Source organism: Candoia aspera, chromosome 10 (assembly GCF_035149785.1).
Source record: "Candoia aspera isolate rCanAsp1 chromosome 10, rCanAsp1.hap2, whole genome shotgun sequence".
NCBI lineage: Eukaryota > Metazoa > Chordata > Lepidosauria > Squamata > Boidae > Candoia > Candoia aspera.
In genome coordinates, this window is record NC_086162.1 from 8,136,497 (window position 1) to 8,164,034 (window position 27,538).

A 27,538-nucleotide genomic window follows, 5' to 3' on the forward strand; every position below is an offset into this window, starting at 1 on the left:
TTGTGTGCCACCCAGACTCACTGCTATGAGGTGGGCAGCCATATAAACAGTTTAAATAAAAGCAAACAAACAAATGAACAAACAAACCGTTATGATTCTGAAAACAGTGTGCTTAAAGCTTTCCAACTTTGCCAACTGGGGCCCTTATACCCACCCAGAGGTCATCCCTACTTGGTCTTAGTTGACGGGCAGCTATAGAAGGGGAAAGAAACGCTGTTTTGGTTTAGCATCTTGTGTGAACTCAGCCATTGTGGTTTGTAAACCATGATTCATGGCTTAGCATGTGAAAAACCAGCCAGTGGTGGCTTTTTAAACAAACACTGGTTTGGTGTACCTGAAAGCTTGAAATGTGAATGCCTCAGATAATGAAGTCTTTAAATTCAATTTTCACACGTTCTTTCAGGGTGAGCTCTCTGTGACCTGTGTTTCAAAAGCCTTGTACAAGTGGGAAAATTAAACTTCTGGTGAACTTGTAGTGAAGGGCAACTCATTCATATTCCTGGCAGCCTGCAGTTTGGGGAAGACAGCGAAAGAGACCAACAGGGGGAGCATGAAATATAATGTCTATGCTAGCTCAACAACTAATTAATTCATTTGCATTCATTCCCTGGAATGTGCAACATTTTCTGGGCCCAGAACTGTACAATTTACTGAACTGAACACCAGACAACGCCAGCAACAACAAGAAACTCAACCCTAACCAAGGGTAACCTGAACGCTGCAGTAAAAAGAAGGAACATAAAGTTGGCTTATTTGATCAGGGTTAAAATGAGATTTGTTGTTATTCTGGGGGGTTCTTCCTGGACTTGCGGACATCTGGACCAGAAAAGATGCTGTGAAGAGCTGCGATATGGAATGATGAGTTTTATATTTGTTAACAAATGTGATTTTTTTAAGGGCTCTGTTTGGACTTTTTGCTGACACCCGAACTGGAAAAGACACTGTTTATTGGACATGCCTATAGCTAAGAGCTGAGTTATGGGGTTAAGAGTTTTATATTTGTTAACGAAGAGGATGTGAAGAGAGACCAACTGTTATATACTTGATGTGATGAAGGTGGGGAGTTGCTTTCTTAGTTCCTTCTCCTCTCCTCCTTTCTATTTTTCCTCCTGTTTTTGCTTTTTTGCACCTTTTATTCTTTCTCCTCCTTTTTCTTTTTAGCTTGCATTACCTTTTATTACTGTGGTTAAAACTTTTAATAAAAATATTATTTGAAAAAAACCTGGACGCTGTGCATTATTCGGCTCCAAAGCAGGAAAGGTGCTCTGGAACAAACATAGGTGCAACTGCATCTCTACCGATTGGCAGCCCCTTAAAAAAAGCTGGCCCTCTACCTGGCCTTGCATAATATGGTAGCTGCAGGGATCCAGGGAAACATTTGCTTGAGGTGAGTGGATGCTAACAGTGACCCTCACCTGCTCAGAAGCACCTGTCCTTCTCTCACCCTGCGGGCTCCCCCTTCATCCTTGTATTTTTGGGGGGGGGGGATCTATGGCCGCTCTGCAAACCTAGGAAAATGTACAGATGCTTTTAAGGAGCTACTGCCAGGTTCAAAAATTCAGGAGTCTGGTAGCATCTTTTCCAACTAACCAATTTTATTGGAAGGCAGAGGCTTTTGTGGGGTTTCCAACGCCTTTTGATGTTTTGCTTCCATAGACTAACCTTGTTCTCCTCCTATAGATTGACAGGTCCAATGAATGCACCCACACCAGACCTGAAGCACCTTTCATGCTTCAGGAATACTGCATACTCTAACCAAGTTTGCATACTGGGTGAATTTGAAGGGAGAGAGCGAGGGTAGACGATGGTGCTCCCAAGTTAGAAGGAGTCTCATAGCACCTTTTCAGTCTAATACCCTTTCTTAAAAGGCGTAAGATTTGGTGAGCTATGACTGACTGCACTGGATGCAATGGAGTGGCTAAACTGATGTGGGGTTTAAATCAGGATGAGGCCGAGGGGGAAGGGAGGGGAAGATATGTTGGTTAGGCAGATGCAGGTTACTTGTGAGACAGATTACAAGTATCTTATCAGTTAACAGTTGTAATGTGTTAAAAAAAACCATTATGTTTCTTGAAATTGTCTGCGATAGCCTGAAACCTATCAGAGAGCTCCCAAGAGCTTATGCCTTTTAATATAATTTGTTAGTCTGAAAGGGGGCTACCAGGCTCTGGAGAATATCATGAACAGTCGAGAAAACAAACCAATCTATCATGGAAGAAATCCATCCGTAGTTCTCACTCGGGGCACAAATGACCAGGCTCAAATTATCCTACTTCAAACACATTATGTGAAGACCCAGCTCTCTGGAGAAAGCTCTAATGCTGGGAAAGGTGGAAGGAAAAGAAGAGGACGACCAGCAGCAAGGGGGATGGACTCGGTTACAGTGGTGATGGGGGCACCATTTGGTGTTGGAGAAGACTCCTGAGAATAGCGTAGGCAGCCAAGAAAACAAACCGATAGATCATTGAACAAATCAACCCAGAGTTCGCACTTCAGCCACAAATGACCGGGCTCAAATTATCCTACTTCAGACATGCTATATGAAGACCCAGCTCTCTGGAGAAGGCTCTGACGCTGGGAAAGGTGGAAGGAAAGAGAAGAGGACAACCAGCGGCAAGGTGGAGGGACTCAGTCACAGTGGTGATGGGGGCACTGTTGGAAGACCTGAAGGACCAGGTTAAGGACAGTGTCATGAAAAAGGTCTATCCATGCAGTCTCAAATTGATTTTCCATCTGTCCATCCACCCGTCTGCCCACCTGCCTGCCTGCCTTATCTACCTACCTACCTACCTACCTACCTACTTACTTACTTACCTATCTATCATCTTAGACACATCATACAAAGACATAACCCTTTATAAAAAGCTCTAATGCTGGGAAAGAGGGAAGGAAAGAGAAGAGGAGGACAACCAGCAGCAAGGTGGAGGGACTCAGTTACAGTGGCCATGGGTGCTCTGTTGGGACACTTGAAAGACCAGGTTAGGGACAGGTCATCATGGAGAAAGTCTATCTATGTGGTTGCTAGGAGTCGACAGCAACTTGATGGCACATAATCAATCAATCAATCAAAAGGCTCCTTTTGACAGTGTATGAATGCAGCCACTTGGCTTGCAAATCACTTGGTTAAGCATGTTGCATAAATAGAGTTCACAGGTGCCTCTTGACAGTGCACCCCTGTTTGTTTTTATTATGCCCCCTCTTCCATGCTAAAGCAGCCCCCACGGATTAGCCCTGTTGAAATGTGGCCTTTAACAACAACAGTGAGTGCTGGTGCTTTCCTGATGTTGTGCATTTCTTCTGGTTTTGGATGTCCATGAGATTGATTGCCAAAGACCATGCTGGCTGTGGCTAGGGCTGTCCCAAGTTTTAGACGGGGTCTTTTCCAACCTTCCTACCTGTAGATGCCAAAACCTGAATTTTCCAGTTTGCAAAGCCTCTTCCATCTGCAAAACCTATTCTGCTAACAGAACTTTTTTTTTCTTGGTTCAGAATCCAGATTCTGCAAATGCTTGCCTTCATCAATGCTCAACATGCCTCCCTTGGCTGGGGCACGCACTTGGTAACCTTATTCAGTATGGGCTGGAGATGAATTTGCAGTCTCTCACTTTATTAATAGAGGCAGCGTCACCTCGCCTATCTGTAGGAACCAGCTACTCCCCAGCCATGCCAAAGTGCTGTCACAGAAGGCTGTAGCCTGTGTCATCCATCAACTCCTTGGTGATGGCTTTTCCTGAATACAGCAAGAACATGTCATCACTAGGTTCCTGGTCATCCAAAACAGCCCAGCTGTTCTAAATTGAATGTAGCTTAGGGCCCTTGGTGATGGATGATACAGTCACACTAGTTCATATAACATGTTGAGTCAAAATGCACCTGGTTTGGTTTTGGCTTCACCTACTTTAAGAGCTTAGGGGACGCGGTGGCGCTGCGGGTTAAACCGCTGAGCTGTCGATCGGAAGGTCGGCGGTTCGAAACCGCGCGGCGGGGTGAGCGCCCGTTGCTCGTCCCAGCTCCTGCGCACCAAGCAGTTCGAAAACATGCAAATGTGAGTAGATTAATTGGTACCGCTTCGGCGGGAAGGTAACGGCGTTCCGTGAGTCGTGCTGGCCACATGACCCGGAAGTGTCTATGACAACGCCGGCTCCAAGGCTTTGAAACGGAGATGAGCACCGCCCCCTAGAGTCGGACACGACTGGACTTTACGTCAAGGGAAACCTTTACCTTTACCTTTACTTTAAGAGCTTAGCTGTTCTGGTCCGGCACCCACGGCTTACAGCAGGAATATGTAACATTTTCTGGGCCCAGAGCTGCACTTGGTCTGAGTAGTGTGCCAGGCTACACTCAGAAAGGTAGCGGGTGGAACCAGCACAAAACCTAGATTTGGTTTCAGTTGGCTTTCATTTAAATGCAACAATAGTGGACAATATGTATACCTCAGAGTGTCATGTTCACTGTTTCAATGTGCGCTGTACATCGTAACGTTTCACACGCCATGGTGCTGACGCGTGTTTCTGTTTGGGAGGGAGCTGCTGTGAAACCTTGTGCCAAGCTCTGTATCCGTGTTCATTTCAATGGAATATGTTTGGGTTATGTGCTCTGCTCAAGGACTTTTCCCGCGGACCATCAGAAGCCGTTAGGAGCTCCTGGGATTGTGAGTGTGGGAAGATTCTACGGGGGGAGGGATCTCATTCGTACCGAGGGTTTTTAGTTTGCATTTGGCGCGCTCTTTTCGTTCTCAGCTTTCTTTGTGACCCCGCACACTATTCTTTAATAAATCAGGTATCTTTGAATTCCTGCTCATGAGTCTGATAGTGTTTTAGAATAGGCAACCATTACATAAAGCTGAGAATCACCAAAGTTGTACCGTTAGCTCCTACCAAGATTAGTTTCTTGTGAGGGAAAATAGTTGACGATGGCCGAGTCCAAGCTCATGACCGGGGGACTTGAGGAACTGACTGGCTTGATGCCCGAGTCGACGGTCAAGAGCGGAGAACTGAGCCTCACCCCAGAACCTTCAGATTTCCGGCAGGATTCGAGTTCCAGCCCTGATGTGGAGGAATCCAACGATGGGAGAGAACCAGAGCAACTGGCACCCAGCGAATCACCTGCAGAGTTGATCACCTGGGATGAAATGGGAGAACCCCAGCCAGGGATGTCCCAGGTATCCTGGAAGTATCGGTTCCCGCTGATCCCAACCGTAGAATCTACCATGGTATCAACAGGGAGACAGCCTAACACACGAGGGAGGGAAGAATCTCAAACCCCTGAAAGGCTAAGAGTGATGGAGGCCAAAATAGAATCAATGGAGTACATATTAAGAAACTTGTCTCTGTAATGGGGGGGGGGGGGCAGCTGAGGCGCGAAGGAGATTCCAGCTCCACGCAATCATCCTCCATCCCCCCACCCAGACTGCCAGCGGAGCGGGGCCGGAGACGGCTCCAGGGTGAATCTCCACCCTGCAGGGCTCGACCACCAGCATCCCCAACCTGAAGAGGGAGAGCTACTGTAACCTGGGGCCCAACCACTCAAGCAGCCGCTGATTCAGCTCCAACAGGAGTGGGGGTGAAAGACTTTTCTGTCAAGTTTGATGGGGATCCAACCAAGTTATCTTTCTTTCTCACTAATGCTAAAAGTTACATGAGGCAGTTTGGACCATACTTCCGAAGAGGCTAAAATAACTGCCATTGCCACCAAGTTGAAGGGTCGAGCGGCTGACTGGTATGTTCAATTAAGTGAGGCTGACTCCCCTGCACTTGATTATTTCGAGGACTTCATGTGGGCGTTAAAGCTGCATTTTGAGGATCCTCTGGCCAAGGCAAGAGCTAAGAAGGCACTGAAGGATCTTACCCAGGGTCAACTGTCTGTAGCTGATTACGCCCTGGACTTTAAGGCTTTAGCTGGGAAAATCCCCGACTGGTCTCAGTCAACCTTAATAGAACGGTTTAAAGAGGGACTCAACTGGGATGTCCTATGGTGGGCATTGTGTAGGGACGACCCAGAGTCATTGTACAAATGGATCTGTCTGGCAGGCAAGGCTGAGCACGCTCAGCATACCTTCATGCAAACCAGAAGACCTGAAAAACCACCAGCCACCATGAGGGGACCCCAAAGTGCTGCGACTGCTGCCCGGCCAGGCTATAGAGCCTGGGATGAGGAGAGAGACTGGCGCTATGCGAGGGGTCAGTGTCTCTGATGCGGAAAGGAAGGGCATCGAGCAGCTGATTGCCCAAAAGCCAAGGCTGGAGATCAAGCGGGCAAGCCGCCGGCCAAATCGCACCCCCCCAGAATTGCTGGATTCTTGGTATGTACAGGTATTATTATTTGAATGTATGACTCTCCACTTGACACGTGATGCTGGGCAGCTAACAAACAATAAAAAAACAGATTAAATCAATTGAAAGAACAATCCGACATGATCATCACTGAGCAACACCTAAACCAAAACAATCAGGCATCCATCCATCCATCCATCCATCTCTGTCTGTCTCTCTGTCTCTCTCTCTCTCTGTGTCTGTCTGTCTGTCTGTCTGTCTATCTATCCATCTATCATCTATCAATCATCTATCAATTATCTTTCTAATTTAGACAGACAACTTACCCCATTCCTTGGGGGAAGAACCAGGTCTTCACAACCTTATGAAAGGCCAGTCAAGCTGGGCCATTCAAACCTTGAGTGGTGTGGTGTTTCACGGAGCAGGCACTGCAACAGAGAAGGCCTGCTTCCTGTGACACATCAGATGATGTTGTTTAACGGATGGGATCTGCATGCCAACTCTGTGAGAACAGACAAGACAGGGAGACACCAGGGGTGACAGATGGTTCCACAAACCATCTGGCCTGTGCCATGGCCTGTGCCATGGAGTGCTTTATCGCCAGAAGTCTACTGGGAGCCCCTGCACCTTGGACAGCAGCTCTTGCATTCTTAGACTTGCCTTAATCTAAAATGTCTACAGCTTCCCAGGTGAAATTATGGCTGAACAACGTGCTGTGAAATCATAGCAATGGCTTGGTGTTTGGCTGCCAATTGATATTCATGGTTGCGTTCTGCCAGTCTTCAGCCTCAGTAGTTCTCAGCTGGCATGCTGCGGCACACAGACGTACCATGGGCTTGTTTCTAGTGTGCCACGAGATTTTTGTCTTGTTTCCTAAATCCTAAGTGTATAACTTAACAAAAATTGTATAACTTCCCCTCAGACCATGTCTTAACACGTTTAAAAACACATATATATGGTTACTGATTTTCTGATGTGCCACAGAACCACTGCCATATTCAATACTGTGCTGCGGATTCAAAAAGGTTGAGAGCCCTGCTCCACCTGTTTGTTCTACACAGTGGTTTTTGCAGTTTCTACTCTGTCTTGTAAATAACTCCTTGTTGTGTATTCTTTGGCTGCTGGTCTTTGAGTTCTCATAGAATGCTCTGAAGGGATTTGGTTGGTTTGTGGACTACAGTGATGCCAAGGGGTTGTAAGAAGCTGTTGGTGGTGTCTGAGGCACTTTTGATATATGGAAGAGTTACTGTTTTGTGGATTGTGAGCCCTCAATGGGGAAAACAGTACAATGTATTGAGCCTATAGGACATACTGCCCCCTGGTGGTTCACTGTGGTATTGCAGGCTTAATGGAGAAAATAGCAATATATTGAACGGAAAGGAGGTACTGACCCAGCTGGCTCATTTGGCTACTAAAGGGTCAATTTGGAAAATATGTACTGATCATATTAGGGCATACTGCCACCTTCTGGCTTAGTGTGGTATTGCAAGCTCTAGGGTGTAAATAGAGCAATATATGGAAGCTATAGGTCATTTATTTATTTATTTATCAGATTTTTATCTCTACCCATCTCCTCCACAAAGGAGGGACTCTGCATACTGCATTTGTTGATCTATTTGATACAGGACAATAGCCTGAAATATCCAAGTGAGCCACCAAGAAGCTGGGTGTGCAATAGGTTTAATAGTTTGACCTCTATTTTTCTAGGATGCTGCAATACCAAAGTGACCCAACAGGTGTAAATATGTGCTATAAGAGAAATATATTGCACTATTTTCCCCATTCATCCTCCAATACTCCTGTCAGCTACAAGGAGGCAGTATAAGTCATACAAGAAATTCATTGCCCAATTCAGCTTTTGGAGCCTGCAATACTTGAGGGCAGTATATCCTACTAATTCCATTATATTGCTTTATTTAGCCATTGAGGCTGCAGTACCTTAGGTAGCCACTGGGGACAGTACGTCCTACACTTTTAATACATCGCCCTATTTTCCTCATTAAATAATACACCAATAAGCCGCTAGGGGCTGTATGTCCTATAATTTCCATCACATTGCCTTACTTTTCCCATTGAGCCTGCAATTAGAGAGCCAGTTTCATGTAGTGGTTAGGTGCTAGCCTAGAAACCAGGAGGCTGTGAGTTCTAGGCCTCCCTAGAGAGGGATGAAAGCCAGCTGTGTGATTTTGGGCCAGTCCCTCTCTCAGCCCAACCCACCTCACAGGTTTGTTCTTGTAGAGAAAATGGAGGCTGGAGAATTAGGTATGTTTGCTGCCTTCAGTTATCTATAAAAAAGGCAGTATAAAAAAAAAGTGAGCCACCAGGGGCAGTACATCGTCCTGGTGTCCTACTTACCTCATTAAGACTGCAATTCCCCAAGAGGCCACTAGGGCAGTAAATTCTATAATTTATCTTGCCATGTACAGTATATTGACCTATTTTACCCATTGAGATTTGGAGCCTGCAATACTCAAATAAGCCACCAGGGGGGCAGTATGTCCTATCTTTTCAATTTTGTTGTTTATTCATTCAGTCGCTTCCAACTCTTCGTAACTTCAATACTTTGCCCTATTGTTTAATGGATGGGACATGCATGCCAAACCTGTGCTGTCATATCTGCTATAGATACCATTATATTAGCCTATATTCCCTAATTCCCCAGGCAGTGGCAAATCACTTCCAAAATTGTGCCAAGAAAACTGCACGGACTTGTCCAGGCAGTCACCAGGAGTCAAGAGTGACTTAAAGGAACAACAACAACAACAACAAAAACCCCAATGAGTCTGCAATACTCTAATGAGCCACCAGGGGGGCATGGGTATGTCCTATAGTTTCAATTTTTTAATACTTTGCCATGTTTTCCTCATTAAACTGCAATACCCCAATAAGCCACTAGAGGCAGTACCTTGTATAATTTCAATATATAGCACTATTTTCCCCATTGAGCCTGCAATACCCCTGTGAACCACCAGGGGGCAGTATGCCCTATTCACTTTCAATACATTGCTCTATTTCTCTCAATAAGCCTGCAATACCCAAATGAACCACGAGGTGGGGTATGTTCTGAACTTTGGGCATTGAACAAGGATAAAAACAAAATGCAATTATCAAATCAAATCAAATCAAATCAAATCAAATCAATTGAAAGAAAGAAAGAAAGAAAGAAAGAAAGAAAGAAAGAGGGAGGGAGGGAGGGAGGGAGGGAGGGAGGGAGGGAGGAGAAAGATTCAAAGTTGAGGCCCCAATGAAAAATCTCATACCCATAAACCACACACAGCCACATCTGAGGTCCCTTAACAGAGTCTTCTTCCAGCATCAGGGGCAAAGGTAGTAGATTCCCCCCAAAATTCTAGCTCCGTTTTGTTCACACACCACCTTGAAACTCTTGGTCCAGTTCTTCCGTTCTACAACGGTCCAGTCTCAGTTCAGCTAATGTGCTTGTCAGGCAGTTGCACCAACTGTACGTTTATACGCATATTTAACCCGATGATTTCTGCATTCACTGCTGTTTTCTCTTGCCTTCTGTGTACAGCAGCCTCAATTTCTTCCACGGATGAATTCCTTTATATTCTTCATTTTGGCCACAGATTAATTTAAGGAAAATAACGTGCAAAACACACATTGCTCATGGATCATAGAGGACAAAATGAAAATCACCAAGATAGATTATTGAAACACAAAAATTATACATTTTTTAAAAAAACGGGATAAATTGAAAGAGCAGTACCAGAGACCCATGGAAATGCATTCCTTAGCCATGTGACACTTCCTTAAAAAAAAAAAAAGCCTCTTGTTTCTTATTGCAACCTCCCACTTGAAATAAACTACCCTTTTTAAAAAAACCTTGCATTTGAAGCATTTCCTTACCATCTCTCCGTTGCCATGGTCCCCTGCTCCTCCTTTGTAAACAGTTGCAGGGAATGCTTTCTGATTGGCTCCTGGAGAGTGTGGTTGCCTGGCAACCTCCTAAAGTGTGCTTAGCAACCCTGCTGATAACAGATGAAAGCCGCAGGAAGCAGAGGCCAAGTGGAACAGAGGCGGTGAGTTGAGGGTGCCAATTTAGGGGAGAAAAGCTTTCCTCTTTCTACACCAATATCCCAAATCATGGAGTTGCCATTCTTTCACGAGCAGAAAACAACAGCAAAACTTTTCTTCTTCCTTTAACCCAGTGTTTCTCAACCTTAGCAACTTTAAGACGGGTGGACTTCAACTCCCAGAATTCCCCAGCCAGCATTCTTTTTCATGTCTGCAGCATCACTAGGCTCAGCCCTAGAGACTGTGGCAAACTCAGATGCCACACCCCTGCCAGCGGCTTCCTGACGTCCCTCGCAAAATGTCTGTGAAGTCTTGAAAACAAAGGTGTAACTAATTTTGCTTGTGAATTCCACCCTGTTGGAAATCTGCATTTGTCTGCGGAAACATATGAACCAAATAAGATGAACTAATGTTAGCAAAAAGTTTTAGGGGGAAATGGACATTATGAGGGGTGTGGGCATGGGCAGCTCTTTGCACACAGCTAGGTAAGCTTAGAACAAGGGATTCATGGTCTGTATCTTTCTGTATCATTAATGTATCCACAACAACAACCAATAATAATTCCATCTCTAAGATATACAGCTAGTCCTCGCTTAACGACCACTTGTTCAGCAACCATTCAAAGTTACAACGATGCTCAGCGAGTGGTACTTACAATGGGTCCTTGTAGTCGTGGCCCTTGCAGCCTCCCCACAGACACGTGATCACGACTTGGGCGTTTCCAGTCACTAATAAATGTAGCTATTGATCTTTCTCTAATCAAACAAGTCAATTTTGCTAGTTCCGTCATCTTTACCAACCAATCCCCCAACGTGGGTATTTCAGAGTCTTTCCATGTTAGCGCAGCAGTAATCATATATAAAAATAATCTTCCATGGCTCTTTTCTAATTGACTGTCCATTAATGCCAGCAAAAAAAGTTCTGGTTTCAGCTGAATGTTGATCTTAAATTCTTTGCATCATTATATGTATTTGAGCCCCAACATTTCTGGCTTTTTTACAAGTCCACCAGTCATGATAAAATGACCCTTTGTGTTTTCCCTATTTCCAACAAAAAGAAAAAAAATCCATTTTCTCCCAACTTGCTGGCCTCTGGATGGGTTGAACAGAACTCTCACTTTTACTGTCTATCACAACTAACCATCATCCTGGCTTGAGATTATGGGAAAGGCTCTCTAACATAGCTGGAGATCACCTAAGAGATCAAAGAGGTTCACACAGTGCTCGTCTATGTTTCAGCACTTTTACATCCAAGAATTGCTTATATTTTATGCAAGGAGTGTCAGGGTTAGATGGCTGAATTGTTTCCTGTGTGAAACTGCACACTTGTGAGGTGCAGGCTGCAGAAAACACACAAATCTCAAGACCAAGAAGAAGAGGAAGAGGAAGACCAAGAAGAAGACCAAGACCAAGAAGAAGAAGACCAAGAAGGAGAAGATGAAGACCAAGAAGGAGATGAAGACCAAGAAGACCAAGAAGAAGATGAAGATGAAGATGACCAAGAAGAAGACGAAGAAGAAGAAGAAGAAGAAGAAGAAGAAGAAGAAGAAGAAGAAGAAGAAGAAGAAGAAGAAGAAGAAAACCAAGGAGGATTTGACAAACAGTGATGGTTTTGCTCATTTGCAAGATAGGTTTGTTCAACAAACCACAATGTAGCTACAAACCATACTGTGAATGAACCATGGCTTGACTGTAATCAATGTTCTTTTCTTGTTTTTTTTGTAGCAGGAAGCTATCATGGCCACTCTGAGTATGAAGCCAGGCCAGAGGTTCACACTGCCAGACTGGTATATCAATTCTGACCTCCTCTCTACCAATGCTGAGCGCCAACGTTCTGCCTCCCACCAGATCAGGCAAGAAGCCCGGATCCTTCGCAATGAAACAAATAACCAGGTGCGCAAGTCTCTTTTTGTTCCTGTGGGGCATTTCAAAATCTACTCTATGAAAAGTGAGAAGGAGAAAAGTTAGTTGAGGATCAGAAGTCGAGGTGGGTGGGATTAAGAAGGCATCAGGGCGCCCACAGGAAGGTCAAAAAAGTCAAGATGGCAGCCGTGCCATCAAAGCACTGTCCCCATTTTACATGCAATATATATAAAAAGGGGGTGGGGTCGATGGCACAGCTGTGGCTGCCAAGTTGACCTTTGCACACTGTCTTCTGTGATGCCTCTTCAGGAAATCAGTCATGATGAAAGAAATATCTAGTAAAAGAAGAATAATTTGTCATGAATTTGAGAGAAAGAAACCATTCCAAAAATCCTATTAAAGCAGGACTTTTGTTAGGGCAGCTGGAGGTTTATAAAATGCTTCATCTTGTAAACATTTTGGGCATTCAAATGCTTGATTTGTTTATGTGTACCTAGCTTAATAAAGGCTTAAAAATAACTAACACTTTCTACAAAATGTAAATGGTAGTTTTTTGGATGTCATAGAGCAGTGTTTCTCAACCTTGGCAACTTGAAGACCTGTGGACGTCAACTCCCAGAATTCCCCAGCCAGCATAGCCAGGTATAGTGCGCATAGGTGTCCTGAGAGATGGGATCTAACAGCAGGAAATTGGTGTCGCTTGGTTGCAAAACAGTAAAGAAGCGCCCAATGATTCTGTAACTGTTTCAGGGCATCTGCAAAGGTCTGCATGCAATGAAGAGACTGAAAATGCAGAGCTGAAGCTGACAATGCTACCAGTAGTAAAATATTGAGGTCCTGTTTTAGTGCCTGGAGACTGTTAGAAGGAGAAAAAGAGGCTTCATCCCAGCAAGAATCCATTCTAATTCAGAAGCCAACTGATTCTGAAAGCCACTGTGCTCCTGTGAACAGAGCTGGCCTGCTCTCTGGGTCCCCTTGGATTCAAGGCTCTTGTTTGAGCAGCAGGTGGATGCCATGGTCATGAAAGCTTTTGCACAATTACGTGTTGTGCACCAGTTATGGCTGTTTCTGGAACAGGAGGCTTGGCTGACAATCACTCTTATTCTTGTCATTTCATGCTGGATTATTTCAACCTGCTGTACATGGGGCTGCCCTTGAAGGCCCTTTAGAAGGTGCAACCCAGGTAGTTATGGGTGTGTCTAAGTCTCCTGATGTGATACCTCTGCTATAATCACTGCACTGGCTGCCAATTACCTTCTGGCAGTTTGCAATTTGGCTGGTTGTCATTTTTAAAGGTCAGTATGGCTTAGGGTCTCCATACCTCCAAGACCAGGTGTTCTGGTTAGAATCTGCATGTCTTGTAAGATCAAGGAAAGAAGGCTTGTTAAGGGTTCTATTCTTAAGGGAGCGTCATCTTCAGGCATCCCACTGTTGAGCTGGGACACCCTATATACACCATACCTTTAGAGACCTTGTCCTCCACTGTATAAGTTTCTTGGCTTATATCCTGTCACTTTCTCAAGAATGGAACTGTCTGAATAATGATCTGAGTTCTTTTTTTCCTTCCCCAGACAAAATGGGATGAGTATGACAACCGCACGCGTCTCAATGAGCGTCTTGACACGGTCAATCGATGGAAAGAAACTCTGGATAAATGCCTCACCGACATCGACACAGAAATCAATACCTTGACCCAAGTACGTGATGGACTAATGTCTTCTTCACCCCATGCCATTCCCCAGGAAACTAGAAGCAGATGTCCCATGTCCTTTAGTTCTTTCTAAATCCACAAAATCCCAAATTAAGCCTCCTGAATGCAGAACACCAAGACAGATTCTGTATTCTTCCTGAGTAGAGTTGTGCAGGAGATTTTGTGCTCAAAATTACTGGTGTGAACCATTGCCTGCTGCGAACAGGCCACTTTAAGCTCAGAGTATTCGCACACCTCTGGTAGGCAACACTGGTGGTGGACTGCAGCTAGCACTAACATTTTTGGGAAGTCTGAGTGGGGTGGCAATGATGAAATGATGCAAAAGTGTTGGGCATTTGTTTGTCCTGGGTTTGAGGTATGTCCATAATCTGAAAACCAATGTTAAATCAGTTACAGCGATGAAGCACAGTGTTCAAGTGTTTCATGGTCTCCCATGGTGGGAGATTATACCAACAGTGTTGACCAATCATGACCACAGAGTTGGGGCTTGAGGGCCACTGTTACCCTACCCCTCCTCTAGACCACTTTTTCCCTGTAATGCCATGTTAATGCTCCTTTCTCGTTCCTGAAACATCTATTGCTGAGTTACAAAACCTCTCAAGTAATACAAATGTTAGCATTACTTTCCTCTTCCAGTAACATATTTATTTGTTTGTTTACTGGATATATGTTTTAGACCACCAGAGCCCCCGGTGCATGAGGAGGAGGAAGAGGAAAGTGGGACATCCCTCTTTGTCCGTTGCTTGATCTCATTGCATAATGGGCAGTAGGTCCAGGTTTTATCTGCCCCCCATCCTCCATTCCCTCTAATCCTGGAGCTGGAAAGTTTCCAAGACCTCCAGATACTTCCCTGGGGAGGATGGAGCAATCCAGTTTTCTCCTGCCCACTTCTCTGGGCTAAACCCCCAAAGGTAGTGAGATGGACAAGTAAACAAGTTCCTATATTAGAAAGTTGGTGGTGTTAGAAAGACAGATTGAAATACACTGCTATAGTGCACAATGCTCTGGGCTAGAATGTAGCTGCCTAGTATTGAGATTCATTCTGCTGAGAATTAATCAGTGAATTAAGGCTTAGTTGTGGGTGTAAGATGAACATCAGCACACAATTCCCAGAGAAACCTGAATGAGTCTACTGTCTCATGCTGCTTCTCCCCACCCCTGTTCTGGCAGGTCCTTGGTGGGCTGCTTCTCTTCCTTACCATATTCTGGTTTCTCCCTTTTCAGATGAAGGAGGCAGCAGAACGTGCCCTCCAAGCTAAAAACCTGCTATTGGATGTGGCCATTGAAAACCTCACTCTCCGGGAGAGTCGCCGAGCCATTGATGTAGTGAAAGACCACGTGGAGGACGAGCTGCATAAGGAAGTGGAAGTGATCGATGCCACCAAGAGAGACCTTCAGCAGAAAGTCAGTGAGGCTTTTGAGCAGCTCTGGTGAGTCCAGAGGTTCTAAGGGGCAAGCAGAATGGTGAGGCTGGGACCTGGAGGGAGGATCATGGCCTGTGCATCACGAGGGCAAAGATCTTTGCTCTAACACAGTCTTGTTGTTTTGGTGGATTGAGCTAGCCTGACTCCTGGTGACTGTGGGAATGACTCTCTGCAGGTTTGGAAGTGGCTTGCTAGTATCTTCTTCCTAGGTCTGAGAAGAACTGGCCAGGCCAAGGATACCCAGCTGACTTTTATGCCTGACTCTCAGCTTCTATCCAGCACCTTTAACCATTACACCAAACTGCCTCTCAATGCAGTCTTGAGAATTCAGTTCTGGTCATCCCCAAGCAGCAGGTTAGCTAGGAATTCTGGAAGCTGACATTTCAACACATCTGGAAGGCGCCAAATTGAGGAAGGTGCTCATAGACCGCGTAATATGGAGAGAACGAAAGTTGTTCTTCTAATTTAGTCTTGCCCAAGCTGGCAAGCTCCAGATGTGATGACTACAACCCCCATATTCCCCAACTAGTTGACAATTCTAAGGGTATAGTTCCATGCCCCTTAGATGGGAATAGGTTGGGAAAGATTTCCCTAGTTGGTTAAGCACAGGTAGTCCTCGCTTAACAACCATTCGTTTAGTGATGGTTCAGACTTACGATGGTGGTGGAAAAACCACTTACAACCGGTCCTCACAGTTATGACCTTTGTAGTGTCCCCATGGTAACATGATCACGATGTGGGCACTTGGCGATCGGTTTGCATTTATGACCATCACAGAGTCCCACGGTCACATGATTGCCATTTTTGACTTCCTGGATGACTTCTGGCAAGCAAAATCAATGGAGAATTGCATGATTCACTCACCACATGGTTTGCTTAATGCCTGCAGTAAATCACTTAACGGTTGCCACAAAAAAGATTGTGAAATTGGGTTGGATTCGCTTAATGACTGCTTCACTTAGCAACCAAAATTCCAGTCCCAATTGTGGTCATTAAGCGCCGACCACCTGTATTGCATAATCCTTGTTCCACTCAACTAGCTTTTTCCCTTCTCTCTAACCATATGTTGTACACCAGATGCAACTTTCCCATGCTTATTTTTCCCATGCTTATATCCTATTTCAGACCTTTGAAACTGTTTGTATATATGTTGTGATAATAGAGAAAATGTGTAGCTTATGGTTGGCCTGTTGCGTTGAAAGAATTCTATGAGCTAGGTTTCGGAATTGCACTACCTGTTCCCTGGGATGGTAATGAAACATTTGCAACTCAAAACTTTGCTCAGAGAATTTTAACATTACACTGCTCTCTGTGTCTCCATAATGCTTACACTGTTGGGTGGTATGCGGGTATCTGAAGAAAAACCAACGAACAGATTTATATTCTCCCTTTCCAAATCTGTTTCAAAGCACAATCGGTTGAAAGCTATCAGAAAATACAGGCAAAAGCAAAGGGAAAGGAAAATAGAGTTACTTCCCTATTCTCAAGGTTAGGACAGAGATACTTAACATTTTGGATGAAGTGAACTTTTAATTATTATTTATAATAATAAACTCTCCAAAGTATTTATTTATGCCTTTCTTATATTGCATTGGGTTGCTAATGATCCCCCTATTCTTGAAATCTAGCACTTTGAATGATAACGGCCATGACCCTGTTCTTCTTGCAATAAAACACGGAACCCCAAAATTATGGAGGCCTTCCATAATCTAACATGTAGGTGCAACATAAAGCTGATTTTAAAGTCGTACAGATTTCAGATTCCAGGTAATTTGAACTCAGCTCCTCCTTGTATGTTGCATGCTGGGTTTAGCTTTCATTGACTGAGTTCAACAACCTACTTAAGCAGGTCAGTGTACAGTAAATCCACTGGTTGCATTACCAAACTACTAAGGCTGGATAGTTTTAATCTTGGTTATTGTTTGAGTCTTAGCATATGCACCGACTAGTTTGCTAGTTTGTGGTTCAGTCTATTGTGCAAATCCAGGAAAGCGGGGAATTTACTAGCCCGCTTACCTGGAGGTGCAAACGCAGACTTTGAACCACGTGGTGGACTCCTGGACTGAACAGTGAAATTATCTGAGTGGTCTCTGAACAAGGCTGATCACTACATCCAATGGAGTATTAAAAAAAAAAAAGTGGACCCTGATCTCTCTTGCATCTTTTCATGTCCACCCATTGTCCTTTTTTCCTCAACACACCTTGGTTTATCGTTCTCAGCCTCTTGCAGGAAGCCCGCCAGCAGTTAAATTTTGATCATCGAGGGAAAAAGGAAGCCCTGGAGATCGACCAGACCTGTGTTTCTTTCAGCGTCAATTCTCCCAATATCTCCTACAAAGTCAACCCCACCCGGGTGCCAATTGGGTAAGGTTAAATGCCTAGAAAGGAGGGGTGGAAGCCCTGACGAAGAGTGAATGAATGGACCGCTGAGGTGAATTAATCCCACCTCCTTTGGGTTCTACTCAAGTAGCAAAGGGGATTTCTAGGTTTGTGGTGGAGTTCCATCCACCGTTCCACACTGTGTCTTATGCAGCTTCTCCGCTGTGCTATTTTAACTCTTTAGTGTTTTTATGATTCTGTATTTGGGGAAGGCAATGGCAAACCACCCCGCTATAGTCTGCCAAGAAAACATCGCGAAAGCGGCGTCCCCCCAAAGGGTCAGACGTGACTCGGTGCTTGCACAGGGGACCTTTCACCTTTCACCGTTTTATTTCCAGCCATAAATCACCTTGGCAGCAGAGAGCCAGTTTGGTCTAGTAGTTAAGGTGCTGGGCTAGAAACCAGGAGTCTGTGACTTCTAGTCCCGCCTTAGGCCTGGAAGCCGGCTGGGTCACCTTGGGCCAGTCACTCTCTCTCAGCCCAACTTGGTGCAATGCAGACTAGCCTCCTCGTGGTGCACCCCGGGCAACGTGACTTGTCACGGCTAAATAGTCTACACATCTGGCTGCTGGACCTCACAAGGATTTCCCAGCAAGAAAAAAAGCAGCATGAACACTGAACTGCTACGCCATACAATTAAAAAACAAACAAACTTGGCAGCATATAGCGATATACCACTGATGGATTAAAACCCATAAATGTAGACTGTAAATGGGTGGGAGTGTCATACAGTGCTTAATAATGCCTTAGTTGTACAGGTAGTCCTCAACTTATGATCACAATCTGGACCGGAACTTTGGTTGCTAAGTGATGCGGTCATTAAGTGAGGCATCATGTGGCTGTGCCCAAGTTTACAACTTTTTTGCGGTGGTGTTAAGTGAACCACATGGTCGTTAAGTGAATCCAGCTTCCCCCATTGATTTTGCTTGTCAGAAGCTGACTGGGAAGGTCGCAAATGGCAATCACATGACCCTGGGATGCTACAACCATCATAAATACATGCTGGTTGCCAAGAGCCCAAATTTTGATCACATGACTCTGGGGATGCTGTGATGGTCGTAAGTGTGAGGACTGGTTGTAAGTCACTTTTTTCAGCGCCATTGTAACTTCGAATGGTCGCTAAATGAATAGTCGTAAGTTGAGGACTACCCGTATTACTCTTCATTCAGAATTTTAGGGCATTAATCAAAAATACCTTCCAGCCTGGAAGTTCTGGGTCATCAGATAGGATCTTGAGGGTCCAGATGATCTTAGGTAGAATTGGGAATTTATTTAGAAGCTTGTATGGCCGCCTCTATGGGACGCGGTGGTGCTGCGGGTTAAACCGCTGAGCTGTCGATCGGAAGGTCGGCGGTTCGAAACCGCGCGGCGGGGTGAGCTCCCGTTGCTCGTCCCAGCTCCTGCACACCAAGCAGTTCGAAAACATGCAAATGTGAGTAGATTAATTGGTACCGCTTCGGCGGGAAGGTAACGGCGTTCCGTGAGTCATGCTGGCCACATGACCCAGAAGTGTCCCTAGGGACAACGCCGGCTCCAAGGCTTTGAAACGGAGATGAACACCGCCCCCTAGAGTCGGACTCGACTGGACTTTACGTCAAGGGAAACCTTTACCTTTACCTATGGCCGCCTAACTTATACAAGGTAATCCCTAGGCGGCTCACAATTATATTAAATAAAAATGATAAATAAAATAAACCCACCCAGCAACAACAACACATATCCCAAGCACAGCACTGCAACATCACAGAGATTCCCCATGCCCTTAAATGTACTGGGCTTACTTCTATTTCATCCCAAAGTCTGGGTGAAGAGCCAGGTCTTCCCAGCCTTCCAAGTCTCAGCATTGAGTTATAGGCTGGTGGGAATATGTTTGAACTGGATAAATGATTTGGGATCTCATGACCCATGGGTATCTCATATAGATCTTTGACATGGGAGAGGCTCAGGTGGAAAGGACCTGTTGAACACATTGCTTAATGCTTGGATATATTCCTTTGCTTATTCAGAGGCAAATATAAATATATTGCCTCATTTCATGCTGCTGAGATGAGATCCACCACTGTCATTGCTACACTTTGGTAACAAGAGAGAAAGAGGGGAATCCAAGAATGGCAACCTGATTGATCCCTCTTAATCACATCAGGGGTCGGCTTTATGCGGTGGGGTGGGGCATGGATGCTCAACCCCACTTGGTACACTCAGGTTTCCACCATTCTTCTACTTCAAGTGGTGATGGTATCTTTGCATGAATTTGGTTTGCTTTCCCATTTTGTACAAGGAGTGGTGGATACCTTTCTCTGCTAGATCTCACCCCAGGAGACTTCATGGTAGAGAAGGAACAATCCTTCCTGGCTAGTGGTTGACAATGGTCACGCCCTGTTAGGAAGCTTTCCTGCACAATGCCCACAAAAAGTGTGTTAGTGCACTTGCCCACCTCTTTCCATTTTGACAGGGTTTGCATGGGAAAGCATGCAACAGGACCCAAGTCTGCCTTGTTTCCAGTTCAGCAGACTTCCCATACTTTCTGAACTGGTCAAATCTTACATATTTATTTATTGGATGCATGTGGCTACCCAACTCAAACAATGGGACTTTGGGCAGCTTACACAAAACGACCCAGATAAAAATGACAATCAGCAATCAAATCAAGAACAGATGATCTGGCTCACACTCACACATGCTCCTGGTGGGAACTCACCCATCCCTGCCCAAATGGTGGGGGAATAGTTATGTTTTTAAGGCCTTTTTAAAGGCCAGCAAGGTCAGGGCCAAGTGAACATCAGGGGAGAGATCATTCCAAAGGCGGGCACTGCTACTGAAAAGGTGCACCATCTGGGTCCCAAGAGGGAAACCCACCTAGGCCCACCCTATTAGAGGCAGAACTGACACCTTGAACTGCACTCGGAAGCTGACCCATAGCCAGTGAAGCTTGCAAAATAGCGGTGTTACATGGGTGTGCTGATTTTGCACATGGGCACATTTTCTTACACCTGTGTGTTGGGTCTTGGGTAGGCTGAGTGAGAGAAAGTGGGTGTCTGTTTGAAAGCAGCGTTAATTCTAATTAAACAACCAAACCAACAGAGCATTTTGGCTTTATAGAACCGTCACACCAGAGCAGTGGGACCAGTTCAGTCAATACAACAAGGATCGGGCAGAGACAGAAATGAAAGCAGCTACAGAGCTGAGAGAAGCCATTGCTCTCACCATTGCGCAGGTTAATCATTTTGCTTCTAGCTGACTTACAGCAAGCTATTTGTTTCAACCATTTAATAATAATAATACTTTATTGATTAGCCATTAGGCCATATCAGAATACAAAATACAGAACAATAATAAGACCATGTACAGGTAGTCCTCACTTAACAACCACAATTGGGACCAGAATTTCAGTTGCTAAGCAAAGTGGTCATTAAGCAAATCCGACCTGATTTTATGACCTTTTTTGCGGTGATCGTTAAGCAAAGCATGCAATCCCCTATTGATTTTGCTTGCTAGAAGCTGGCCAGGAAGGTCGAAATGGTGATCATGTGACCACGGGACGCTGTGACAGTCGTAAGTATGAGGACCAGTTGTAAGTTGGTTTTTTCAGCACCATTGTAAGTCTGAACCTTCACTAAACAAATGGTTGTTAAGAGAGGACTACCTGTATAACAAAGTAGAGTAAAACGCAGAACTAAAAGTTAATACAAATCATATTTCTGTACCCTCCTACAATTTAACCCAATCAGATCCATATATGCAGTTCTCAGTTGTAGTGTTTTGTTCAGATAAGGGCCATGTTATATGTAATATTTGGGTTCTGACTGCACATGAAATATGTTGCTTTAATGTATGGATCCCAACAGGTTGTTCATCTAATGTGTAATCTAAGATACTGGTCTCTCTCTTTCTAATACAGTTGGCATTCAAATAACATATGAGCTATGTCCTCTGTCTCTGAGTTTCAACCACTTAAACTACTCTTAGATTAGAAGTTATTATGGAATTATGGCAATGAATCTGTGGTGAAGGTTGCTATGTAGTATCTCAGGTTGCAGGAACAGTGCCTAAAATTTAGGTTGTAAAGAGACCCTTTTGTTTCATTTCATTTGATAGACAGCATTGTCAGTTAAACATTAAATATTAGAACACCAACCAATGATAATGGAATGATGTACTGAACTGTGGGATTGGGCAACACTAAATTGTATTTTTGAGTTTAACAGGAAAGATTTAGGAAAACTAGAATGGGAGAGATTTAGAAAAAGGCAGAGATGCATTGTCTTCTAGTATGCTAACTGGGGATTTGAAAGGTTTTGTTTTTAACCTGTTCTTGAAGTCTGATTTTGATAATAAATGGATAATGATTGAAACTGGATGACTTTGGGCCAGTCACTCTCTCTCAGCCCAACCTACCTCACAGGGTTATTGTTGTGAGGGAAAAGGCAGGATCTAAATCAAATAAATAATAAACAAACAGATATTATCTTTTGTGTATTAGTTCTATGGCTTGAGAAAGAATGCAGAAAATGAAGAATTACTTGGTGTGTGTATGTGCATTTTTGTTTCTGAATTTCTCCCCACTGTTTAATTGGATATAGCATAATTCAGGCAGCCAATGCTTCAAAAACAACAGTGGTAGGTGTAGTGAATGTATGCAGTTAATACCTATGATGCATACAATGCTTAACTTAGATGTGAAAGTGCCAAAGCCCAGGCTGACATTTCAGCTCAAGTTTCCAAAGCACTGAATGACTTCAGCCGGTTTCTCTTTCTCAGCCAAACTTATTTCACAGAAGTAGCGTGTCCTGCTAAGAGTCTTTAAACACTTGAAATTAAATGTATTGCTTTTTTCTCTGTTAAAAGCAGGTGTTGGAACTTCATGAACCTGCAAAACCTGTTGAATCAAAGAAACAAAGGGGCAAGCAAGGATGTCTTTGAGTGAGATGGGTGGTGACGCAATTCGAAATATAAACATAAATAAAATGTCCATGGGGTATGGTAAAAAAAACTCAAGAAGACAGCTGTAATGGTGCAAACTAAGCTCTGCCCATTTTTAATGTGTATTGCACATAAAAATGGGCAGAGCTTCAATTGCATCATTGTCGTTTCCATCTTGACTTTCTGACCAACCCAGTGGAGATCCCTGAGGACAAGGGAAAATGGCTGTTAGCCCTATACAGAATTAAATTGCTCACACCTCTTTAACTACAGTCTCTCTGTGTATTCTTTTGATCTGGGTTTTCCTTTCTAGACTGACAACGAGTTAGAAGCTCAGCGAGTGGCTACTGAATTTGCCTTCCGGAAGAGGATCCATGAACTGGAAAAAGCTCTTGATGAGCTGAGATGGCAAGAGAAGAACGTTAGTCTTCGGCTTGGGCAGGAGACCTATCAAATTTGTGAAGAGATAATTCAGAATTTGCACATATAGAATGAATTTGGGTCAAGTGGAAGTTCTCCCAGGCTGGTAACGTGGCTCAAATTTTGAGACATGTCCAAGGGACTAAACAAGACATTGCTAGTTCTCATGATAACCCATAATGCTTCCTCTCCCTTTTGTGAGAACTATACAGGAAAGAGGGAAGTTGGAAGATGCTGTTTGGGAATTCAATCAGCCCTCCTTTTCAACTAGCAGGAAGGGAGCAGATTCTTCTGTGATTTGCACATTCCCTTCCCCAAGGAATACAGAATTGGGGAATTACTTGGAGCATCTGGAGATAGGTTAGGAATGTGTCAGCCCTTCAAGGCTAGGAAACCAAAGTTATGAATGCTAATACTACTTTTATTATAGGCTTACAGTAACAGAATCTTGCAAGCCCAAATGCGTCTTTCCCCTCCCTCTCTTTATCTTCACGAGAACTAGGGAGGGTCATGTCTAAGATGCTTTCTCAAACTACATTTCTGCTTTGGACTCAGATATTGTTTATCTGACTGTTGTCTTGGTTGAAGTTCTTCCTCCTGTTCCTCAAGGTTATTCTCACAGCCCATTACAGAATATCACAGCCTTACTTTGTTACCCTGCCCAAGAAATTTCTCTGAACCAAATGGCTGCAGCCATCTCCACAACCAGGTTTTGCTGCAAACATGGAAATAGAGATTTTCTTCAACAGTTGACTCTGAAAATGGAAAAATAGGTTTATGTTTTGTATTGACAAGTCTTGCTAAGGCAGTGTTTCCCAATCTGGGCAACATCCAGGTGTTTAGCCTTCAAGAATTTTCAGCAACGCCTAGGCTGGCCGTGAAATCCTGGGAGTTGAAGTCCACATCTTGCCCAGGTTGGGAAACACTTTTTAATGGCATCTCCTCTCACCATCTTTGCACTCTTCCCAGATCAGTCCTGCATCTGTGTGAATCCATGCTACTATCTCTGCACTTAGGCAATTTCCCTTTGAGACACTGAAGCACCAGAGAACACATGGGTGGGCCTCTTTCCTATTGATGGAAACTCTCAGATTATCCCACGTTCTGGTTCCTGGACTGAGCCTAGCCTGCCTGCCTGCCCCGCCTTCCTCCTCCTCCTCCCAGCTATTATTTCACAGGAACATAAAATGCAGCAGAGGGACAGTACTTTGATGGCTTTGCAGCCTGTTCTCCCATAGCTATAACTTGGACTTTAGGGGAAATAACCATAGAAATACAGGTAATATGAAATTAAAATTTGAATGAATGAAGGACTTTTTTCACTGACTGGTGAGTTGGACTGAACATAACTGATTTACGGTTGACTTACAGTTTTTGCAGTGTTTTGAGGCCAAGAACATTGAATAATGAACAATGTCTATAGGCTGTCTTAGGTACCAGAGGGTGAAAACATGGCAGCATGGAAATATCCTAAATGTTGCCAGTGTTCACATAACACACTAAACAAGGCAGAATCTGGGAATGAATCTGCATTAAAATATGGATACTTATTTTTCTGCTTGTTGTATTCTCCTGTCTTTTATTTCTCTATGCAAGCTCAGTAAAGGATGTATTTTTCAGTATTTCATGACCACCCCAGATTGTGGATGAGTAAATAACTTCCCTTTAGAATCTTTCGTTCTTTTTTATCTTGTGATCTACCTGGAGTATTCTCTTTTCTTTTAAAATTCCCTTCTAAAGGGCTGCTTTGATTTGAATAGCTCTGTATTTACCTCCAGCAGGGAATCTCAGCATTTTAATATTTAAAATTAAAAAGAGATACAACTGTTCATTTATTTTAAAAAATACAGGTTCCGTTTAATCTTTTGTGAGATTGGTCTACCTCCCAAGGAAGGTAGTGTTGTAGGATTCCTTCCTTCCTTCCTTCCTTCCTTCCTTCCTTCCTTCCTTCCTTCTTTCCACCTGTAGTGACCCCTGGAGGACAGGCCAGAGTGTGTAGAGCCAGAGGCAACTTCTAGGACAGGAAATTTCAGAGTTCCAGCCTTCTACACCACAGGCTTAGACAGGGCTTGGCAAGTTATGAGAACCCAGGCTACTTAATCTAAGATTCAATATATTGTGCAAATCCAGAAAATGGGGTAATTCAGTGACCTCTTTGGTAAGTAGAGGTCTCGGTACAATTATGCATGAATACAAGTTTTATTCATAAAATGAATGAAATAAGAATAAAATTATAAGCAAGAAGTCAAAGGTAGCTGAGAAAAGCTAAATCAATTCTTTAATTTATTTAAAGACTCCTATTCCTCGTTGCCTTGTGCCCTGGCCAGCATCGTAAGCCTCCATGTCTCTCACTTTGATCTCACTAATCTCTAGCTAAAAAAATAGCATAAGAACTTCCCCAGCTGCTTCACAATGTAACTTTGGGTGGTGCAGCCTATGCTTGCGTTGGCTGCTGTTAATGAGGTACAGGAGGACATCAGAAGATGCTCCACACTTCCTTTCTCCAAATGGGGCATCCTCCAGAGGTGTGAACATCAAGTCCCAGAATTCTCTGGCCACCATAGCCATTGCTGAGAATTCTGGGACTTGAAGTCTATGCCTAGGGAAGGCACTCATATTGAGGAAGATTGGCATGGACAGAGCTCCATACTGTTTACATTATATACGTAGCAGCTGTTTCTCCTGAAGTCTGGCACAAATCTTTCTTGGTCCTACTACTCTATAGGAGCTTCTGTATGCAAAATTCATCCTAACAGTGAGCTGTAAGCCCATTCCTATGCCTGCCTCACACATGGAGGTGACATCGTTTTTGAATCCCCAGGAAAACCTAGGGAATGTATCACCCATGCTTTCTATGCTTTCTGCATGATGCTTCTGACAACAATCCATGATTGGGTCCCTTCCAGACTTTGGAAGAAATTGCTGAGATGGAGGAGGACATTAGACGCCTGGAGGAGGATCTCCGGAGGAAAATGACCAGTCTGAAATTGGCTCACACTCGCCTGGAGACTCGGACTTACCGTCCCAACATGGAGCTTTGCCGTGACCAGGTACAGAATACCTTTAAGCCTAGAAGGGCAACAGCTGGGATCCAAAAATAGCAGTCACACTGTCTCCTCTTACGTACAAAGGCAGAGAGAGAGAGCTGACATCTCCCTGAAAGAGACATAGATTCTGTAGATTTCACAGTGCTTTTTGGGGGGACCCTAGCTTGGATGAGTCGTAGCCTCCACTTAATTTAGATGCAAGAAGATTGAGGGTGGCTGTTCTCCGTGGAACACAATTCCCTTACATGGAAAGAGTCAGGCTTCTCTGATAAGTCTGGCATTTGGTAGCTGTGAACCCTAAATTGCCTGCTTTCTATCTCCTTGGCTCTAGGCTCAACATGGATTAACTGATGAAGTTCATCAACTAGAAGGCACAATAGCTGCATTGAAACAAAAAATGGCACAGTCACAGTAAGTTCTGTTGCTTCATCTTCATGCTTAATTTTTTTTTAATCTTGCGATCTCCGATTCTCAGAGACTGCCCTTTAAAAGCAGGTGTACTTTGCTGGGGGCGGGGAATGATCCTGCAGTATCTTTCCACTGGAAAATCATGTGCTGTTCACCCCTCCTACCGGTTTCAATTGTTTCCAGCTTCTGCCACATGGCAGTAAATTTTACAGTGTGACCAGAGTAGAAAGATTTGCAAGTTTTAGTATAACTGGAATGAACCTGTAACCATCTTCTTCTCACCTTCCCAGGGATGCTCTGGATGCCCTGTATAAACACCTGTACCGCCTCCAGACAGATATTACCTACAAGACAAACTCCCTGATACTGGATAACAAATGCATGGATGGCAGGCGAAAGCTGACAGTCCCGGCTGAGAAATTTGTGCCCGAGGTGGACACTTTCAACCGTACTACCAACCGTACTCTCTCGCCCCTCAAGAGCCGGCAACTGGAGCTGGCATAGGTTAACTGAGAACATTGTAGACCTTCCTAGCATTCACCTCCATCCAAGCCAGGCTAATACCTGCGTTGGGTTAGAACGACACAAGTCATCTTCTCCTTGCACCCTCCCAGAGTTGTGTGTTTGCCCTTTATTTGATTCCCACAGCTTTGGTATATTGCAAAAAAATAAAAATAAAAATTGGTAATTAATAAAAAACGGCAGGCCTTGGCTACAGATATTGTCAAGCCATTAAGATTCATGACTGGTTTTTGATGCTATCTGAGATTTTTGACAAGCTTCAACTCGTGAATCGCTAGACATTTCATGACTGCCAGGTGCTGGAGAAAAATCTGTTAGAGGGAACTCCTGAATTTCCACCCCATCTCTCCCTTCTAAAGATGAGGTTAGTTTGGCCTACTTAAGCAGGATACTGGAGCACTTCAGTCTCCAAATTTTATTATGGGTTTGCAAAGCCAGATCAAGTGCACATGGGCATGTTCAGCAACATTCCATGGGTAAGACCCCACTGCACAAGAAACGGTGTATTTACAAGCAAGCAACAAAGAAATACAAGATT

The 27,538-nt window shown here is 44.1% G+C and overlaps 1 protein-coding gene and 1 long non-coding RNA gene across 2 annotated transcripts in view; one reads left to right on the top strand and one right to left on the bottom strand.

The window, feature by feature from the left end:
* LOC134503360 (uncharacterized) overlaps window positions 1-21,314 on the bottom strand; it is a 209,110-nt gene extending 187,796 nt beyond the window's left edge. Inside the window, exon 1 of the long non-coding RNA XR_010068533.1 lies at window positions 21,219-21,314. This is a non-coding gene — a long non-coding RNA (uncharacterized LOC134503360). The remainder of the gene's footprint in view (window positions 1-21,218) is intronic.
* Window positions 12,040-26,983, top strand: TEKT2 (tektin 2). The gene is made up of 9 exons (XM_063312147.1): window positions 12,040-12,199; window positions 13,741-13,866; window positions 15,105-15,310; window positions 17,525-17,668; window positions 20,783-20,897; window positions 22,917-23,024; window positions 25,930-26,073; window positions 26,402-26,481; window positions 26,769-26,983. Exons 1-9 carry the CDS (start codon window positions 12,044-12,046, stop codon window positions 26,980-26,982), a joined length of 1,293 nt encoding a protein of 430 aa, XP_063168217.1. The 5' UTR covers window positions 12,040-12,043; the 3' UTR covers window position 26,983.
* The last annotated feature ends 555 nt before the right edge of the window (window positions 26,984-27,538 follow it).

Excerpts from the sequence above, each read along its gene's own strand:
- TEKT2 (XM_063312147.1), top strand. The coding sequence starts at position 12,044 with ATGGCCACTCTGAGTATGAAGCCAGGCCAGAGGTTCACACTGCCAGAC. Across the intron at positions 15,311-17,524 it reads GAGGCTTTTGAGCAGCTCTG|CCTCTTGCAGGAAGCCCGCC; the intron begins GTGAGTCCAGAG and ends TATCGTTCTCAG. Across the intron at positions 23,025-25,929 it reads TGAGATGGCAAGAGAAGAAC|ACTTTGGAAGAAATTGCTGA; the intron begins GTTAGTCTTCGG and ends GGTCCCTTCCAG.